At 59.9% G+C, this 18,846-nt stretch overlaps 7 protein-coding genes across 7 annotated transcripts; 3 read left to right on the top strand and 4 right to left on the bottom strand.

Moving 5' to 3' along the window:
* Nucleotides 1-111: 111 nt before the first annotated feature.
* Nucleotides 112-1,401, bottom strand: THITE_112373 (histone acetyltransferase GCN5-like protein; the record flags this gene model as incomplete). Its single annotated transcript, XM_003648859.1, has 2 exons — nucleotides 112-1,164; nucleotides 1,225-1,401. 2 exons carry the CDS (start codon nucleotides 1,399-1,401, stop codon nucleotides 112-114), a joined length of 1,230 nt encoding a protein of 409 aa, XP_003648907.1.
* Nucleotides 1,402-2,035: 634 nt separating this feature from the next.
* Nucleotides 2,036-3,283, top strand: THITE_2037550 (uncharacterized protein; the record flags this gene model as incomplete). The annotated part of the gene is made up of 2 exons (XM_003648858.1): nucleotides 2,036-2,315; nucleotides 2,541-3,283. 2 exons carry the CDS (start codon nucleotides 2,036-2,038, stop codon nucleotides 3,281-3,283), a joined length of 1,023 nt encoding a protein of 340 aa, XP_003648906.1.
* A 709-nt stretch (nucleotides 3,284-3,992) lies between these two features.
* THITE_2106885 (uncharacterized protein) lies at nucleotides 3,993-8,961 on the top strand. Its single transcript, XM_003648857.1, has one exon. The coding sequence runs from the start codon at nucleotides 4,084-4,086 to the stop codon at nucleotides 8,878-8,880; it is 4,797 nt and encodes a 1,598-aa protein (XP_003648905.1). The 5' UTR covers nucleotides 3,993-4,083; the 3' UTR covers nucleotides 8,881-8,961.
* Nucleotide 8,962: 1 nt separating this feature from the next.
* Nucleotides 8,963-9,311, top strand: THITE_2106884 (uncharacterized protein). Its single transcript, XM_003648856.1, has one exon. The coding sequence runs from the start codon at nucleotides 9,055-9,057 to the stop codon at nucleotides 9,235-9,237; it is 183 nt and encodes a 60-aa protein (XP_003648904.1). The 5' UTR covers nucleotides 8,963-9,054; the 3' UTR covers nucleotides 9,238-9,311.
* A 753-nt stretch (nucleotides 9,312-10,064) lies between these two features.
* THITE_2106882 (uncharacterized protein) lies at nucleotides 10,065-12,282 on the bottom strand. Its single transcript, XM_003648855.1, has 3 exons — nucleotides 11,714-12,282; nucleotides 11,397-11,651; nucleotides 10,065-11,343 (listed from the first exon to the last, which is right to left on the bottom strand). Exons 1-3 carry the CDS (start codon nucleotides 12,015-12,017, stop codon nucleotides 10,343-10,345), a joined length of 1,560 nt encoding a protein of 519 aa, XP_003648903.1. The 5' UTR covers nucleotides 12,018-12,282; the 3' UTR covers nucleotides 10,065-10,342.
* Nucleotides 12,283-13,768: 1,486 nt separating this feature from the next.
* THITE_2106879 (uncharacterized protein) lies at nucleotides 13,769-15,919 on the bottom strand. The gene is made up of 4 exons (XM_003648854.1): nucleotides 15,306-15,919; nucleotides 15,175-15,230; nucleotides 14,440-15,109; nucleotides 13,769-14,356 (listed from the first exon to the last, which is right to left on the bottom strand). Exons 1-4 carry the CDS (start codon nucleotides 15,575-15,577, stop codon nucleotides 13,891-13,893), a joined length of 1,464 nt encoding a protein of 487 aa, XP_003648902.1. The 5' UTR covers nucleotides 15,578-15,919; the 3' UTR covers nucleotides 13,769-13,890.
* A 470-nt stretch (nucleotides 15,920-16,389) lies between these two features.
* Nucleotides 16,390-18,143, bottom strand: THITE_2106876 (uncharacterized protein). The gene is made up of 3 exons (XM_003648853.1): nucleotides 17,708-18,143; nucleotides 17,587-17,650; nucleotides 16,390-17,510 (listed from the first exon to the last, which is right to left on the bottom strand). Exons 1-3 carry the CDS (start codon nucleotides 17,970-17,972, stop codon nucleotides 16,421-16,423), a joined length of 1,419 nt encoding a protein of 472 aa, XP_003648901.1. The 5' UTR covers nucleotides 17,973-18,143; the 3' UTR covers nucleotides 16,390-16,420.
* Between the last annotated feature and the right edge of the window lie 703 nt (nucleotides 18,144-18,846).

Genomic DNA, 18,846 nt, shown 5'->3' with positions numbered 1-18,846 from the left:
AAAAAGAAAAAAGAAAAAAGAAAAAAGAAAAGAAGAAAAGAAGAAAAAAGAAGAAAAGAAAAAAAAAAAAAGAATCCAATACGCTAGATCTACAGTCACTAAGAAGCTAAATCATTCCTCGAGCAAGTCGTACCACTCCGGGATCTCCTTGATGAGGGTCCACATGTACTTCTCCAGCTTGGCAGCACACTTGGCGTATACCGTTGACGGGTCATTGTACTGCCGGCAATTGCTGAAGATCAACTTGAGATCGGCGATCATGTCTCTCGGGGTCGCATAGAGATCGCGCTCCAGTTTCTCCTCCATGGTCGACAGATCCATGGGCGAGGTAATGACGGTGTAGTAATCCGGGACCTCGTCCTTGTTGACCGGATTGAGGAACGGCCATGCCTGCTTGTGGTTCTGGATCTGGTACAGGAAGCGCCGGAGTTCGTTGAAATGAGGTCCGTGGCGCGGCACCCGCGCTAGCGCATCCATATCCGGAGACCAGCCGGTTGCCTGAATGGCAGGGATGGACAGCGGATCGATTGGAGTGACGTTGCCGTTGGCCCATTGTTGGGGCGGTGGATGGACGATGTGGCTTTTGCTTTGGGCCCGAATCTTGGCGAGCACGGTTTCCTTCTGCTTAAGAAGCATCCGGCCGGCCTCCAGGTAGCGGACTCGAGGAAGCATAGAGCACTGCATCAGCGTGCCTCCTTCATAGTCCTTGATATACCCCATCCAGAGGGACTTGTCGAGGGTGATTTCTTTGGTGAAGCCCTGTTTCTGGAAATACCCAGTCGCATAGTTGTCGGCATAGGTAAGAAAGTGCATCACCGGCCCGGTCGCTTTGACGTAATCCTTCAAATGGGCCATCAGGTGGGCACCGTATCCTTTGACCTGCTGATCCGAGGAGACGGCGCAGAAAACGATTTCAGCGAACTTGTGGTGTCGGAACTCTCGGTAGGTGATTCCGCCAATGACCTCCAGAGGCTTCTTGATGATGGCCATCGATAGGTGATTCCGATCGTAGACAAGCCGTGCAATGTAATCTTTAGGCATTTTCGGCAGTTGCTTCTGGAACAGGCATTTGAGGCCTGTAAGGATGATGATGCTCTGTCTCTCACCATCGTTGTTGACCACTCGGAATTCGATCTCGCCATTCCGTTCTTCCACAACCGCTGGCTGCACAACAGTTAGAAGGCTTCGCAACAGTTAGAAGGTACTTGAGGACGCAATACATACCCTTTCTGGGTAAGGGACCCTCCACGAGCTGGCGGTGGCCTGAGGTTGGACATCCGATGTGGTCTTGATCCTTTTGCCATCAGAGGTGCCGTTAGGCTCTTCGGAAGCTGCGCGCTTCACGGCACGGGGAGCTTGCCCGTGGTCGGCTAAAAGCGATTGCGGCTCTGCTTTGTCCATCTGTTTCGGTATGGTCGCGTGGGTGGATGTCCCGGCACCCAGAGGTGGGGTCCCACACCTCACAGAAGGTGAGAGTCGAAGTGATCACCCCATAAAGCGTTTGTGATGGACTCCGGCAAAGGTGGGCTTCTAATAAGTGCTATTTTACCTGATACATGTAAGCCTCGAAGCACCGAGATTGTCGCTCATTTGGTACTTACGGAGTGAGGACTTTTCACGGAGTGGTTGGAGCGTTGGGCCTGGCAGGCGGGGAGTGAAGCAGAGCGACTGACCTGGAAGGTCGTTGCGGTGGACCATCCATGTGGTATCTGGAGCCTTGGGGTCGAGGAAGGAAGTGGGGTCACCAAGCAACGTGCTGATTGGACGTAACGTTTGCGGTCAGTCCGGTGGGTCCAGACGGGAATCAAAAACGGCGCGCCCGACCCCGAGAAAAAAAAAATTATCCGCACAGAGAGCAAGAGCAGTTCGATGACCTGCGGCGCCTGCTAGCCGCTCCTCCCAGGAGCGCTAGTTATCTCTTCATTTTCTCCGCGGCGCGCAATTCGCCATGACGGTTGACAGTGGTCCTATTCTCGCAGTCGGCGCCGCGCCTCCCTCGACCGAGGCGGCGGCGCCAGAAGCGCTGGCTGCCGAGATGGCCTCGCTCGAATTAGCGCAGGACAAGCACACTGGGCAGCAGCAGCAGCAGCAGCAGCAGCAGCAGCGCGAAGTGCCTCCCCACCGGTCGCACGATCCCCAGTACAACCAGAAGAGGAGCGACCCGTTCCAGTTCGGATCCCGCTACCTCGGGGAGGATGACGACGTCTTCGAGTTCAATGCCTGGGACCATGTCGAGACTGACGACGCGTACAAGGAGTATGCCGAGCAGCAGTACGCCATGCAGCGCCAGGCGCCCGTGTCCGAGTTTGACAAGAGTGAGTGGCATTTCTTGCCGTTTCTCTGCCTTTTCCCGCTGCTCTTCCTCTCTTTGAGAGAGGTCGGCGCTCGTGATGATTTACAATTAAAAGCATAGTTCATCTGAGCATCCATGAAGACACCCATGTATTTTATAGTCTTTCGCTCCCATCTGATGCGCCTTACCCCTATCTGTCGTCGCTGCTCCCCTTCAAGCTGCCTCGCAGTCGGCTAACAGTCAGCAGAGCGGTTCAACTCGGACCCAGCCAAGTGGTGGAACCTATTCTACAAAAATAACGCCGCCAACTTTTTCAAAGACCGGAAGTGGCTGCAGCAGGAGTTCCCAATTCTGGATAAAGTCACGCAGGAGGACGCTGGGCCGGTGACCGTCCTAGAGATAGGAGCCGGTGCCGGGAACACGGCATTTCCAGTTCTGGCCAAGAACAAGAACCCCCAGCTAAAGCTACATGCCTGTGACTTTTCCAAGAAGGCGGTCGAGGTCATGCGCAGCCACGAGTCGTACGACCCGAAGGTGATGCAAGCCGACGTCTGGGACGTGGCCGGCGACGAGCTGCCGCCGGGCCTCGGCGAAGGCTCCGTAGACGTAGCGGTCATGGTGTTCATCTTCTCCGCGCTGTCCCCGCTGCAGTGGCAGAAGGCGGTAGAGAACGTCTACCGGGTGCTCAAGCCGGGCGGCGAGGTCTGCTTCCGCGACTATGGAAGAGGAGACCTCGCCCAGGTCCGCTTCAAGAAGGGCCGGTACCTGGAGGAGAACTTTTACATCCGCGGCGACGGCACGCGCGTCTACTTCTTCGAGAAGGACGAGCTGGCTGACATATGGACGGGCAAGCACGGCAGCGCGGACGGCGCGCAGGCGGCGCGCTTCGAGATCGAGGAGCTGGGCGTTGACCGTCGGCTGCTCGTCAACAGGGCCAAGAAGCTGAAGATGTACCGTTGCTGGCTGCAGGGCCGATTTAGAAAGAAATAGACATTTCTTGCTCTCTATTTCCGCATTGTCTTGTAACGGTACCTACTGACAAGCTAGCGTTTGTATTGCTTACAGGCAAAGAGACTGTGATGCCCAAAGACGCTAAGGCTGTGATCAACACAGACGGAAATATCCAAGCTTCCTGCCTTGGCTCGCAAACGGTGGCAGCGACCCTTGCGCAGCCAAGGTGACCCCACCCGTATGGCCCAAGCGTCTAGCTAGCAAGCATCTGGCTCACCGCCTAGATCCAGCCAGTTGCATCGCAGGGCAGAATCAACCGCAGTGCAACAAAGCCGCCGCTGAACTGTACATCGCTTGTTGCTGCCCGGGGCCCGCAGTCATTCCTTGTGGACTTGCGGCGCCGTCCGCCGCAATTTGACTTTGTCCTCATCGCCCATCCACCTTCGGGAGAGAGCGCAAGCGGTCGAAGTCTCGTCCATCCATGTGGCTGCGACCGCGGTTCTGCTCAGCAACGGCAACGGCAGCGTAGAGCCCGTCGTGCTCACGCGCGCGCCGCGATTCGACAGTGACTCGCTCGGCGTCGCATCCACACCTGTCGCTGCACTTGTCGCTGCACCCGTCGTCCGGCGCCCTTCTGGTAAATCCGCCCTCACGCATCCCACTCTGAGCGATCGCATCCACATCCGGTGTCCAGCATCCCGCATCCAGCTTTCGTTAGCCGGTATCCAGGATTCTTCTCCGCGACGCCGAGCTCTCCTCATCCCCCCGGACCCTCCTCCCGATCGCACCTTACTTATTCTTACGCGGATCCCCGTCGCCAATGTCCTGCTCTTGTCACCATGGCGGCGCCAGCTAACAACGCCTTCGGGGCGCCTCCTGTGCAGGCCGCTCACAATAGCTTCCGCGCGCCCGTGGTCAACAACCCGTTTGGGGCTCCGTCCGCCCAGACTTCGGTTTTGGCTCCTTCGTCAGCGTCAAGTCGTCAGCCCTCACCCGCAAGCACACAACATCCGCCCGCAGGCCCGTCGGCGAAAGCTCAGCTTAAGAGCCAGCTTGACGCCGCGAAAAAGGGCCCCCGCAGTGGTCGGAGCCCGTCGCCGTCCACTTCCAAAGCGCCACCCACTGGACCGTCAAGTCAACAACTATCGGTTGGAGCAACCAAGGCGAACACGATGACTCGTCGGAACAACAAGCTCACCGGCGGCAAACCGCAGGCCGCGAGTAATGCTGGGCGGTTTGGAGGACGGGAAGGGCAGACGCCGGAATCACAGCGCGCCAATCCTTTCGGCAGCGCGAAGCCATCTGCAGGACAGGAGAAGGTTGCGCCGACCGCGCCGAACACGAGATTACCCCCAGGCGGGCGGCGCAAGCAGCCTGGACGCCTGGAGCGGCCTCAGCCTCCACGTTCTTCAAGTCGGCAAGGTCGGCCAAAGGCCCCGCTGATCGGAGAGCCGAGCGAACGCACGAAGCAGCTGTCGCCCTTTGCTTTCGACTATGCAAACAAGCTGTACGACCATCTGAGGAAAGAAAACATCGCGCCGCCAGAATGGCCAGCCGAACCAGGGAACCCGAACAACCGCGCCGCTGTCGAAAGCTTCAATGCCGATTTCAAGAAGTATCGCGACAAGGTCACTGCGTCCCTGAGAAAAGCCGACCTCATTGACGACCCGGAAAAGAGGCGGAAGCTGAAAGACGCCCTCCCCTTCAAGGGCATCTGTGAGGAAATGTGTCCAGAGTTTGAGCAGATCAAGCGCATCATTGAAGATACAGTCAGCACCGAGGAGAAGGCAGTTGGCCCGGACGGTCTCACTCTGTGGCCGGACAGGTCTCGGATGGTCAAGAGGTATGGGCGCTCCTCTGCCGGCTCGGACGCGCCGCTGCCCATGGACGTTCGTTCCGTGGACGCGCTGCGCAGGACAACAGACTATCTCTTCAACGATCTCCTCCAGTCGGAAAGCAACCTGCCTTCCATGCACAGCTTCCTGTGGGATCGCACCAGGGCGGTACGAAAGGACTTCACCTTTCACTCGCAGAAGTCGGCCGAAGAGATGAAAGACATGGTCTACTGCTTTGAGGCCATCGCACGATTCCACGCCACAGCCCTGCACCTGCTGTCGAAGAAGGGTTTCGCAAACGAGAGCTTTGTGCAGAAGCAGGAGTTTGAGCAGCTGGGCAACACCGTCCTGTCGCTCATGGAGGCCTACGATGCGTGTCGCGACAAGCACGTCCAGTGCGAGAACGAGGCCGAGTTCAGGGCCTACTATCTCCTCGTCAACGCCGAGGACCCCTCTATAGCGAACAGGATTCCGGCCTGGGGCAAGGAGTTCTGGTTTGAGTCTGAAGAGGTCCAGACAGCTGTGGCTCTGGTCCAGGCGATGGAGGATGTGCGCAAACCCAAGGGACCGATCAAGCCGCATCGACCAACGTCGCTAGCCGACACGTCTTTCACGAACTATTTCTCAATTGTCGAAGACCCGCGCGTGTCTTACACGATGGCTTGCATCGCCGAGGTGCATTTCACCCAGGTGCGCCAGGCAATCCTCAAAAACCTGGTGCGCGCTTATGCCCGGTCTCGCGATGCGCCCCGTACCATCACAGCTTCCGATCTCAACGCGATCCTGAGGTTCGACACGCCCGAGGAGGCTGTCGAGTTTGCCGAGCTTCACGGCCTGGAGTTTTCGACGTGGGTGCCCGAAGGCAAGCCACCCGTGACCGAGCCGTATCTGCTTCTCAACGACAAGAGGAAATACGTGCCGCCACCGCAGGTTGGCCAGTCCTTTTCCGGGACGCTCGTCGAGCGGAAACGCTCGACGCAGTCGCTGCCTTATGTCATTTATAACACCATCTTTGAGGAGCCGGCGGAGAAGTCTCCCTCGAGCGCCGAGGACAGCCCGGGCTTGTTCGTCACCAGGACGGCGGCGGCGCCGGATAACTCTCCTTTAGGCACTCCTTCGCCACCTCTACAGCCGGCTGAGCCGTCGACCGCAACTGCGCCCTCTACGTCCCCGTTCGGCACCGTGTTCCAGACCACGCAGGCTCCGAAGACGACGCCCTCCGCCGCAGCGCCGACCGGGACAACAACACCGACGTTTGCGGGTTTCCAGACCTCGCAGCCATCAGCGTCGACTCAAGCAGGGAAGAGTGCGTTTTCGTTCTTGAATATTCCGCAAGCTTCGTCGACGGCCGGCTCGAGCCCCAAGATCCCCTCGCTTCTGGGCCAACCAACAGCTTCTTCACTCGCTGCATCCAATCCGGCGCAGGCCCCCGGGTTGTTCGATTTTCTTAAGGGATTCAAGTCAACCCCAGCTCCGTCCGCTACAACGACGACGCCGACGACGGGACCGGCGCCGGGACCGATGCCATCCGCAGCTGCGCTCCCCAATGGCGCGGCTTCCAAGCCCACCGTTGCTTCCACATTACTAGGGAACGCTAGCTCCTCCCAAGTTAAACCAACCGGGCCGATATCCTCATCGTCTCTCCTAGGGACATCTCCGTCGAGCGGCACGGCTCCGTTCTCAACCACTCAGCTCCCAAAGCCAGCAGAGCAGCAACCTGCCCCTGCTGCGCCGGCAATCCCGTCGATATTCGTTTCCCCGCCATCCGCTACAAGCAGTTCTACAAATCAGGGTCTCCAACCTGCTTTCTTTCCTGCTTCGACCCAACCACGGGAATCAACGAACCTTTCCAGTTCCGCTCCAGCCGTCCCTGCTCTGGCCACGCCTGCCGCGGCGCTGCCTATAGCTCAACCAGCTCCCAAGCGGGATCCTTTTGGCGACTTTACGAAGTGGTTCGTCAACGCGGACGACGGTCTGCTGGAGCACTTCACGGAGGAGACCCTGCGGAACCTTCTCTGGGACGTCTGGCAGGGTTTCCAGCGGGAAGAGGCCGAGAGAAAACGCAGGGAAGAGGACGAGAAATCCTGGCGTCTCGCTCGCGAGCATCAAAATTACCGCCTGCGCGTCAAATACTTCTACCGGTGGCGCAACAACGCCCGGTCCTCCGCCACGAAGCGCATTCTTCGCGAAGGCAAGGAGAAGATGCGACTGTACCGAGAGCAACAGCAGGCCATCCAGAGACGGCAACAGGCGGAGAAGGAGAAGGCGGAGAAAGAGGCCAGGCGAGCTGCCGAGAGACAAGCCGTGGAAGACTCGCGCCGCATCAGCTTGCTGGCCACATCGGTGCGCCGGCGGGGCAGCGTTGCCTACAGCGCGGACCACGACCCGGAAGAGCAGCTCCTCGCCAGCGGCATCTTCTCCGGCCTGCGTGACGACCCGCGCTCTCTCGCCCGCCGTGTTGTGCGAGAAGCGGCCGCTGCCGACGGCGGCGACGCCTGGTCCATGGCAAGCGCCTCCCGGTCTTTCCGGTATCCCGAGTCGGAACTCGAACTCGAACCGGCACCGTCGGCCCGCGACTCGCCCGACACCAGCAGCGTCGGCGGCCGCCGTGAGGGCTGGAAGACGCGGTCTTTGCGTGAGAAGTTTGGCATCGAGCCGAGGCGTAGCCTCTCGGCGAGCGGCTCCGTCGTCAACGGTGCGTCGTTCCTGTCGTCCTCCTCCCGCTTCCGCCAGTCCCTGCCGGGAAGCAGCAGCAACAAAACGACAAATTTCTCCCGTAAGCGGTCGGCCGAGGAGGACGGTGACGACCAAGACGGGGAGGCGAGGCGCCGTTCGCTCTATAGCAGCAACGCCGCGCCGAAGACGAATGGGTTTGCCCGATCTCGCCACTGGGACCTGCGTGCGCGGGGCTTCGTCCCGACGCCCGACGGCAACTGGCTGCCGGAAGCAATCGTCAAGGCGGGAAAGCAACGCGACAGCGCGCTGGAGCCCGAATCGCCGCGCTCAGAACCCCGCGGGTACGACCACGACCCCGAGCTGCTCCCCGACCGCGACCCCTCGCCCACCCCGTCAGACCTGCGCCTGCGCCTGGCGAGACTTAAGCAGTCTCGCCCGCACGGCCTCGGACACGGGACTCGCCACAGCGTCGACCTGCCGCCCGCCGCGTCCGGCTTCGCAACAGACCGCTGGCTGCTCTCTCCTGCCTCGCCACCCCATCCGCCGTTCGCTTCGCGACACCCCGCGAATGCGGCCAACGGCGCAGCCACTGCCCACGCGGCGAGCCGCTCCCCTGCCGCGGATATATCGCCGCCGCCGCCGCCGCCGCCTGCTGCTAGCCACCCAACCCCCGGCATCAGACCCGTCAGCCTGCACGGCAAGAGAAAACGCACGACAGAAGACGCAGACTTCGCGACCGCGGATCGTGGCATCGACGGCGTGGCAGGGGATCATCAGCAATCACCGTCCCCGTCGCCGTCGTCATCAGCGGCAAGGAAGAAAAAGGCGAATCTCGACCTCGACCTCAATTTCAACCTCGATCTGCATCGTCTTCGTCGTCGTGATGGGGGGGATGCCGACGTCGACCTACACCCACCGGCGGCTGTGCCAGGCCGCGAGGAGACCTGTGCCATGGTGGAGAACACGCGGCGCATGCTGCGGGAGCTGCGGGAGTTCATGGACCGCGCGGATCGGGAGGAGGGCCGGGCAGCTGCGCCCGGCGCGGGTGTGCCGGCTGCGGCACCTGCGGCGGCTGGTGCTGCGGTCGGAGGGGAGTCGGAGGTTGGGGTGTATTCGGGGAGGTAGCGCACTTGGACTGTGTAAGGAAGGGAAGGGGACCTGAGCGGTGGGTGGATGGATCGATCAATGGGTTGTTGCGGTTCGTTGGTTGGTTGGGTGGGTGGGTTTCTTGGATGGGGGTAGGGAGGAGGAGAGAAAGGATTCTTCTGGTGCAGTTGCATGACCGGAGCGAGTCTCTGAATGGGTGGCTGGGCTCTGGGAGTGGGAGCAAAGGCTTGCTGGCTGGCTGGCTGGCTGGCTGGCTGTGGTGCTGGGGCGCGTATCAAGAAAGGAGGGCGGACCAGAAATATGGCAGTCATAAAACACTACGTTGCGGACAGGGGACCATTGTTAAAAAAGAAAGAAAGCATGGCATCTTCTTAGTGTATGGTTGCTCGTACATACGTCCAGCATATACCAAGGGAAAGGCATAAAATGCCGCCCTCGGGTTGTGTTTCTCTGCTTTTCTTCTCTTCTCTTCTTTCCCTTTTGCCTCCTCCCCTCCCCCTGGGCGGCTGGCAGTTATCCTCTTCACCTGAGCTTCATTCGGCAGGGTCCTGGGAGGGTCCTGGGGAAGCATGAGGCACACCTGAGCTGAGCGTGCGTGTCAAGGAGACCGAGTAAGGCGAAGCAAGCATATATACCGGCGTTTCTGGATTTGGGGATTGGGACTGGGGAAAACGGGAGAGTGAAATGATTGCGCACTTTATACCCAGCGTTTTGTTCGTGCTGTTGATGCTGGCCCTGTTCACTCATCTTCGTCTCTGCGTAGGTAGTTATGCCACGGTTGAGGGGATGTGGTTTCCTGGCGGCATACTTCCGGTGTCGATCATCTAGGGAATATTCGGTGGTGTATGGCTGGATCTGTCTATCTATTAAGTAAGGGTCATGTTTGGGGAAGAGATGGCGGGTGTGGAGATGGAAATGGGACATGTCTTGTTTCTCCTGCCGATGGTGTACGTTTCCTATTCTGTCGTTGTGCGGTTTGCATTGCGGGACACTTTTGTCGTGGGGTTGTTGTTTGACTGATGGGCACTGGTTTGCTTCATCGGAGGCGATCTGTATGGAAGGACAGTTGTGTGGTGCGTGGACGTCTCATGACTTGGAGTCCATCTAGCTGGCCCAAACAATACCGAGAAATGACAAGGGATGTGGCCTGAACAAGGGAAGCAACGAAGCACGGCGTGGCACGATATGCTATTAAGTGTATAGCTGGGTGTCTGTCTGACTTTCAGCCGGACCAACTTCATCGTGCCTCCACTGTCGAGCAAATGGGGTGCGAGATGGCCGTCTCATTTGTCAATCAACATCAACATCAACTCTTTGGTATCTCCTCCCCATGGCGCCTAGGTATCCGTCATGGTATCCACATACAGTTACGGAACAAAAGAAACACCAGCGGCCTACTGCATTACATCCGGCTCCCCGCCTTCTCTCGCGTTCAACGCCGAACAAACAAGTTCAAAACCGGACCCAGAACTAACCTATGTCACCGCTTCGGCGGCGCCGCAAAAGCAGTCTGAATCTCCCGCGACTCGACCGGACTCCCCGTGCCCACAAGCTTTGGGCTCTTCTTGGCCAGCATGCCGCTACTCCTCGACGTCCTCAACGGCGTCGGCGGGGGCGGAGCGACCGGGTTGCTCAGCCGGATGATGCGCTTCGGCGGCTTTTCCTGCTGCTGCTGCTGCTTCTCCGCCAGCGGCCAGCCGCTGCTCTTCAGCAGCGGCGTCATCCCCGTGGCCGAGGGTCCCGTGCCCGACGTGGGGCTGCTAAAGGTGCTGCTGGGCGGCGGTGGGCTGCCCTGGACGTGCACGCCGTGCTCGGCCGGGACGTAGGGACGGATGGAGGGGAGCAGGGCGGATGAGCTGTGCACTGATTCGGCTGAGAGGGGGGATTTGAAGTCTGACGGGGAGTGGTTCACACCGCCGCCGTAGGACGGCGAGGTGTAGGCTTGCGGCGGCGGGGTGAGCGGGACAGTGGTTGAGATCTGCAGCGGGGCGGCGGCCATGGGGGCCTTTCTGGAGGCGTAGGATGAGTTGTCGTGTTGGTTGTCCTGAGACTTCGCGATGGCGGAGCCGTACGGCTGAGCATCGCGACCGTCCGTGAAGGGCGTCGACACTCCCTCTTCGGCACCGGGCCAAAAGCGGGGCGACACCATGTGCGTCTGGCACTGGAACGACATGGACGAATGGTGGCGACGGTTGAAGCGGCTGAAGAAGTCGGCCTCGGCGCTGGCGTGCGCACGCCTGTTTCTCCGCCTGCGAAAGCAGACGAAGCTGCATGCAGCGGTGAGAAGAAGGACAGCTACGGCGCCAATCACGATACCGACGATCGCGGGCGGGGACAGGCCCGACTTTGAACCTCCTTCCTTGCCTAGTGTAGCCGGGTCGACAATGCTGATCAATGTGCTGGAGAATACTGTGTCGTTCAAACCGAGGCGCACGCCGGGGGCGGGCTGCTGCTGGCAGCCGGCTTCCAGAGCCACAAAGTCTATCAAGGTTATTAGTGGGCTGCACCCCGCGGTTTAAATCATGAGCTCTTACAGTTGGCCAGATAGGTTGTTGTGCCATCGGCAGAGACGCAGGGCAAGCAGAGGTCATAGTTGGACGAGGCCATGGCTTCACCGCCGCCCGCGGAGCAGTACGAGTAGGCGGTCATGTTCCTGGGGTCCGGGATGCCATCCTCCAAAGCCTCCTGCAGACTGCCACAAGCCTTGCTCGTGGCGCACGGGTTCGACCCGATGTTGGTGGCATTGGGGAAGCCAAAGAGGCAGTATGAGGCCGTGTACCTCAGGTTATCTGACGGAGGTGTTAGCGGCACAGGTGGAAAGGGAGGGGACGGCAGTCCTCGGGGAGCCTACAGAGAAACCACATGATATCACTCTCCTGTCCTTGCGAGAAGGTGCTGTTCTGCAGGCAGGTCATGCAGTTCTTGAACTTGGTGCCGGCGGCACTCGAGTAGTCGGCATCTTTGCAGGTGATGTCCGAGTTTCTCGTGTTGGACGAATTGGGGTCCGAGGCGTCGAGGGTGGGCGAGTCCAAACAGGCTGACGAGCAGGGCGAGTTCGGCGTGACTTGGAGGGCAGAGGAACGCAAGGCTGCCGAGAAAAGGGTGAGAAGCGTGAGGAGCCGTGGGAGCTTTGACAAGCTCAAGTGGGACGCCATATTGCTGCGAAATATTAACGAGTGACGATGATGATGATGATGATGATGATGATGATGGTCAGGAAAAGCCGGGCCCAGCCGGTGTCTTCTTCAAGAAAGCTAAGCTATTCCGCAGTGACTGAAGCGAAAGAAACACTGGGCAGGCAAGCAGGAAACAAAGACAATGCAAACTCGCAGCAAACCGTCAGGAAGAGAAAGGGGGAAAACGAGGGAACAGAGGCGCAAGCTGCTGAGGTATGTTCCAAATGGTGTCCAGGGAAGTATGTATGTACATGTGCCGATAATCCGGACACTCGCACCGCGTGAGAGTTCGAAAAGCATGGTTCTGGGGAGCCCGGCGCACCCGTGCCGCCCACGGGCACTCTGCGCTCTGGATCAACCCAGACCTTGGCGGAGATGGATGTGACGAGGCTGCATGCAATCTCCAGGCCCTGAGCAGATCGGGCAAGTGGGGTCTGCGCAGCCGCCTGAGAACGCTCAGGTACGGCACTGAAGAGTCGGACTAGGCCGGATTCGGGCCGTGACAGGTTGATGGTCCCCGTCTCCATTTCCCCTCTTGCCGTCCTGTCGCCGACTCACGAATACGTTCACGAGCTCATCCAACCAATCAACAACCAACATGCACCATCCGCGCGCGCTTCATTCCAGGGCAAGATGTCCCATACAGCGCCTACACAGAAACCTTGGTGATCAGCATTGCGCCAACCTCACTTCCGTGACCGAGACTGAGCTTGCGAGTAGGCCATGTTGAGCAAACATCAGGAGATCGTGAAAGACACTGCCGCGGCCGCGGGTGGGCCGACAATGGGCCAAAAAAACAGGCCGACCGGAAGACCCAACCGCGTGGTTCTTGCGTTTCGATGTTTCGTTGTTTCCTCGAGCTTTGACTCGACCAAAGGTGAGCGGGGCGCAGGGCGGCGCTGTGGGGCGCACTGGGGCGCAGTCTTGGCGGGCGCTTCGAGGGCCTGCCAAGTCACGCTAAAGCCGATCGTCCCCGGCACCAGAGCGGTTACACTACACCTCCGTTGCGAGTTCCCATTGGCCTTCTCCATCCTCCAGGTTTTGCGCGTCACGGCCAACATCGCAATCGCCCCATTGCGACGTTGAACGAACCTGTACTCCGTGGTCTGTATTCCCGCCAGGGCGCTAAGCAGCGGGCTCCTGGAAGTTGCCGTCTTTCGCCAGCTCCTATCTCAGGAGACCGCGGCCTCAGGACGTGAGATGCAATGAGCGGTGATGAGGGACAACTGGTGGCACGGACGGCCAAGCAGCTTGAGAAGGCATACAGAAGTAGGCATCTACCGGTAGTCAACATGGACAAAGCACATCAACAACTTGTCTTCTCCTAACCACTCCCGTACGGACTGTCTGAGATACTAGTACATACACAGGCATGCGGGCGCATCGACAGGATGCATTGCAACCGGGAGGCAACCCCAACCCTGCTTCCGTTGTCATACATCCATGTTACATATACCGCAGACACCACCGGGAGCAACTCACCACGGCGATATCCACGAGCTACAACCTTCACCAAAATGGCTCATCCATTGCCTTCTACCTGCGAGGAACAGCCCATGGAGCATGTATTAACAACTTCGAGACCCAACTTCGAAACCTAGAAAAGTAAGAACCGCCTTTTACCAGCAGAGAGAAACACACACACTCCCCCCCAGAAACGCCAATCACTTTTTTCCATGCAGTAGCCACAGCCCCAGCAATAAGAGAAAACAAGAAGGAAACGCCCCGCCCTTCATCCACACACCAGACACAGAGACGAGAGAAGGATGGAAGACAGGAGGGAAGAAAGCGAAGTAACAGCACACTCACCGATTAGCCTTTAGCTTCGTCCTCCTCCTCCCCATCACCTTCATTAATCACTGTCATCCTTCTCCGCCTCCTTGCCCTTCTCCGCCTTCTTCTTCTCCTTCTTCTCCTTCTTTAGCCGTTTCCGCTCCGCCTTCTCCTCGGCCGTCTCGCCCTCGTGCTTCTTGCGCTTCTTCTTGTCGTCGTCCGCCTTCTCCTCCGCTACCGCCGCGGGCGCCGCTGCCGCCGCCGCCTCGGGCGCCTTCTTTTCCGGGGATGCTGCTGCTGCTGCTTCAGGGGCGGCTGCGCTGCTGGCGGCAGCCTCGGCGGCCGCGCTGTAGTCGGTGTAGTTCTGCGTCCACGCGGCCGGCGTGGCCTCGTTCGGCCGGCCGTACTTGTCGAGCTTGCCGTCCGCCTTGAGTTTCTTCTTCTCCGTCGCGACGGGACCGAGGCCCCACCGGCGCGGGTACAGGTCGCGCTCCATGATGCAGCGCTTGACCTTGGCGACGACGCCGTGGTCGCAGGTGGACATCCTGTGGAACCCAAGTCAGCCGAGGTTCCGCCACTGAGGAAGCAAACAGCGCTGTATTTATTTTTAGAATGGGGGTTGACGTACTCAACAGTGCTCATCTGCGCAATGCCGATGGCGATGGCCTCGCCCTTGGTGGTCATGAGGACGACCTCCTCGTGCGCGTCGATGCCGGCGTCGTAGCGCAGCAGGCCCGGAAGCATCAGCTTGGCGCCGTAGCAGACGGCGTTGACGGCCGAGTCCTTGACCACCAGGCGCTTGTACGTGCACAGCAGCGTCTCGAGCGGCTGGATGACCTTGCGCAGGTACGACTCGTCGCCGCTGTTGTCGTACTGCCACTGGGCGTCGAGCACGTCGTGCAGCGTCACCATCGAGCCGTCGTCCTCCGACATGACGCCGCTGCGCACGCGGCGCAGCTCCTGCATGTGCGCACCCACGCCGAGCAGCAGACCCAGGTGCACGCAGAGCGTCCGGATGTAGGTGCCGGCCTCGCACGACACCCAGAAGACGCCGAGGTGGCGGTCGTTGTCGAACTCGATCAGCTTGCTCTCGTGGATCGTGCGGATGCGCAGCTGGCGCTTGACGGCCGAGATCAGCGGCGGGCGCTGGAACAGGGCGCCGGTGAGCGTCTCGAGCGCCTTGGCGAAGGCGGGCTCGCCGCCGGGGACGGTGTCGTGAAACCGAATGACGGCCACGTACTCCTTGCCGGCGCTCTGCTGGGCCTTGACGAGGCGGGTGGCACGGTCGATGCAGACGACTTGTGACCTCGGTTAGCTTGCAAAACTCGACAGGAAGGACCAGTAGGGTAGCCGGATCACGTACTCAAACAGCCAGTGACCTTGGGGTCGAGAGTGCCGGAGTGGCCAGTCTTCTCAACACTACAGAGCGCAACCAGTCAGCATCACCAACCCCCACCATTTGCGACCTCTCCCCGGAAAACTCCATCCACCTACCGAAGTATCCGTTTCAGCCAGGCAACAACCTCGTGCGACGAAGGGTTGGACGGCTTGTCGAGGTTGATGACACCGCTCGAGATGTAGGACTTGAGGTCCCGCTTGTAGGGCGACGAGCCGTTGGGGATGGGTGTGAAGTGGCCGGACCGCACGAGCATCTTGTCGTAGTTCTTGAGCAGCAGCGGCCAGGTGCTCGTGTCGAGCGACGGCACCGTGGTCTGCGGCTTGATGACATACTGGCCATCATCTCCTTGCGCTGCGGAGTCCGCCATTGCGCCGAGCTGTGTTTAATATATATATGCGTGTCCGTATCGGTGTGGTGCGGTTGTGGTGTTGGTGTCGAGGCGCCCCCCCACACTCCAGCCTCGAACCAAAGCGATCTCGCAGCAAAAACAAACGGCCGAGTCCGCGTGTGCGGTTTGAGCAATGGGTCGAGTCCACGGACAGGACAAGCAGTGCTGTGGGTGGTTCGTGAGGAATTACACGCGTCGGCCGGCGGGCTGGATCGAGCAGTCGGACAGTCGCCGTACGATATCCCACCGTTCAGTGACCGTTGTCAATCAACAAAAATGAACGAATTGCTTCAATCCAAAGTCCTCGGCCCCGAAATTTTTTTGCGCCAGGCTTGTGTGGGGCAGCGGATGCTTCGAGGTGGCGCTAAGCTTTTTGTGGAGGTGGCGCCCTCACGTGTTGATAAGGCTTCGCCCACCCAGGCTCAAGACGGGACGAAAACGGACGGAACTCAATTCACACGCAACAATGGGACGGTTGAATTGCCAGGTGTAGGTGATTGACACTATTGTACAGATCCCGTTTGAATGGTATCTAGGGACCTGGGTAGTTTTCGCCCTTCCGGGCCCACCAATCCCATGTCCAGCAAAGCAAAGAAAGGCCTGCCAAGAGGCGGCGTGCAGGTATCTCTTCAACTCCAAAACCCACGCTCACTCGGTACTCCGGGTATTAATATGTAAAGAGGAAACCGACAGACCAAAAATGGAAGACAGCAGGTTCCAATAGTTTCGCCTTCCCCCATCCCCGCCGAATCAGCCATGGTGTATGCGGCGGTGGCAGCTCCCCCCCCCCCCCCTCTCTCCTCCTAGCTCCATCTCTGCTCACTACTGATCCATGCCTCCAACCGCGCCGCCAGTGCCGCTCGACCCGGGCCGTGACCCGTGGTGCCTCCCGTAGCCGGGGTGGTGCAGCACAGGTGCTTGCGGCTCAGCGGGCATCCTGTAGTGGGGTTGGGGGTGTTTTTCGTTGTAACTGCGAGACTCGCCTTTCCCGGTCCGGTTCCCGTTCTCGGACGGGCTTTCCACCTCGTGCAACTCGTATGCCTCCTCGCGCTCCTTGCCCTTGGACTCGACCGGGTATCCGTTCAGGTTCAGGTTCGACGCCTTGGACCGCAGGCTCGCGTCGTCGCCACCCAGCGCGATGCCGATGGCCAGCTCGTTCTGCCGCTTCTCGTGGTGCGCGTGCATCTGCATCAGCAGCTTCTCCTGCGTCGCCGTCGGCCACTGGTTGAACGCCGCCGTGCTGGCACCGGCCGACTCGGGGCCGGACACGGGGCTGTTATACTGGCTCGTGTAGGGGCTGAAGTAGCGCGGGTACGGCCCGTCCGGCTGGGCGCTCACGGGGCTGTCGTTCTCCCATCCGCGCAGCGGCCGTTGGCTGACGGGTGTCTCGAACATCTCTGGGCCCCCGCCGCTACTGCTGCCGCCGGCACCGCCGACGTAGGGCGTCTTTGGGTGCGGCCAGCCCTGTGCGCCGTGGCGGCGCTCGAGTTCGCGCAGGAAGGCCCTCCTCCTCCGCTTGCCGTTGCACACGATGCAGAAGCCGGCCAGGGCGAGGATGAAGGCAAGACCGCCGAAGGCGATGCCGACGCGCGCACCCAGCGAAACCGGGCCATAGTCTGGGGCTGGGACCGTCGAATAGGTGGGTTGCGGCGGGACGATGGTGACGCCGTTGACGGTGTCGAAGGGGTCGCCCGAAATGGAGACGGTGGATCCGGGCGCGGGTTTCTGCTCGCAGGCCGCTTCTAGAATCATCACGTAGTTGTTCGTGTAATTCCCGTCCGGGAGCTCATAGAGGCATGGCGTGCATCTCGGAACAGCGTCCTCGGCCCAAAGACTGCAATAGTCATAGGCTCCTACGGAAGTCGTCAAGTTCTTGTAGTTGACGGCGTCGGCAAGAGGCCCACACGCTCGACTTGATGCGCTGTTAGCAGCGAGTCCCGTAGAAGCGCGCCGTAGCAGCACAGCAAGCGTTCGGAGCAGCAACTCACCTTGTAATGCATGGGTTGACCGGGGCGTTGAAAAGGCAGTACTCCATGTTGAATCGCAGGTTGTCTGGAGTGATAATCACGGTCAGCGGGGGAGAATCGACGAGGAGCTCGAAACACATACAGAGCAGTGCTTGCATGTCCGACGGGCTTCCAGATGCGTAGGTACCAGTAAGCAGGCACCTGATACATTGCTCCCACACGACGCCCGTGGACGTCTGTGAGAGGGAGCCCGAGTCGCATGCCATCTCGTCGGTGGATGTCCTCCCGAGGACATTACCGCAATACTTGGCGCAGGGGGAGTCGGGAGAGGCGAATAGCGACGCCGCCAGCGGCGCCGACACGACCGCCGCGACGGCGACGGCGAGACGAGCGGTGCTGGTCCGCATCTTGGCGGCTTCGATCTGTTGCTCTCAAGCTACTAGACAGATCCCGAGGTGTATGGTAGAGGATGGAAGTAGCAGATTCCGCTGAAGCCGCGGACCCGATCTGGGTGCGGGGACTCAGCAAAGCAGCTCCGAGGAGACGATCAGTGTCGCACAGATGGCTTGTACGACATAGTTGACGGCAGTCACTTCTCAATACGGAGAGAGATCCTTCAGATCCCGAGAACAGGCGAGTACAGGGAGCGTCAAGACAGAAACGCGCGTCGATATATGAAAGAGTGAAGCTGGGGAGACCGACGCCGGCTTGCTGGCTACTAAGCGCGCACTTCTCTTCGCGGATTGTGGTTACGGCGCCGGCAGGTGTGACAGTGATGAGGGCGCACGGTGAGATGCCGATATCCGCACAAGCCGCAGCGCAAACCGAGGGGCCGACCTGAGCGGCGCACCTCGAGGCACGCCTGGTAACGGCCGAGCGGGGAAAACATGGTGTGATTGGGGGCTCGCAGCGCAGCGGGCCACGCCGCGAGATGCGTCGCGAGAGAATTGCAGTAACTGCAGATTGCCCCCTCCCCCCGATCAGCCCGACTTCGCCATGAGTGGTTTGCTTTCCCCCATCCCCAATGGCAGCGCAGAGGACGGCACAGGGCAACGCTAGCCATGCATGTGCTTCACAGCATTGGCCATTCCCAGGCCGTGAACCAGGGGTCTTCACTGCAAGGGCCCCTGCATGCCCTTCACAGCCCCACCAGTGTCTGCCGCTCTGATTCGCCATCACATTTCTGCCCGTGACCCACGAACTGCCTAAACCGGCAGCAGCTGGACTGTGCAGCTCAAACTGTCCAAGGCCCAGCTCCGGGACCTCCTTCCTGCTTTGCCG

This window comes from Thermothielavioides terrestris, chromosome 1 (genome assembly GCF_000226115.1).
Source record: "Thermothielavioides terrestris NRRL 8126 chromosome 1, complete sequence".
Classification (NCBI taxonomy): domain Eukaryota; kingdom Fungi; phylum Ascomycota; class Sordariomycetes; order Sordariales; family Chaetomiaceae; genus Thermothielavioides; species Thermothielavioides terrestris.
Note: the sequence above shows the minus strand (reverse complement) of the source record. Positions and strands in the feature narration are given on the sequence as shown.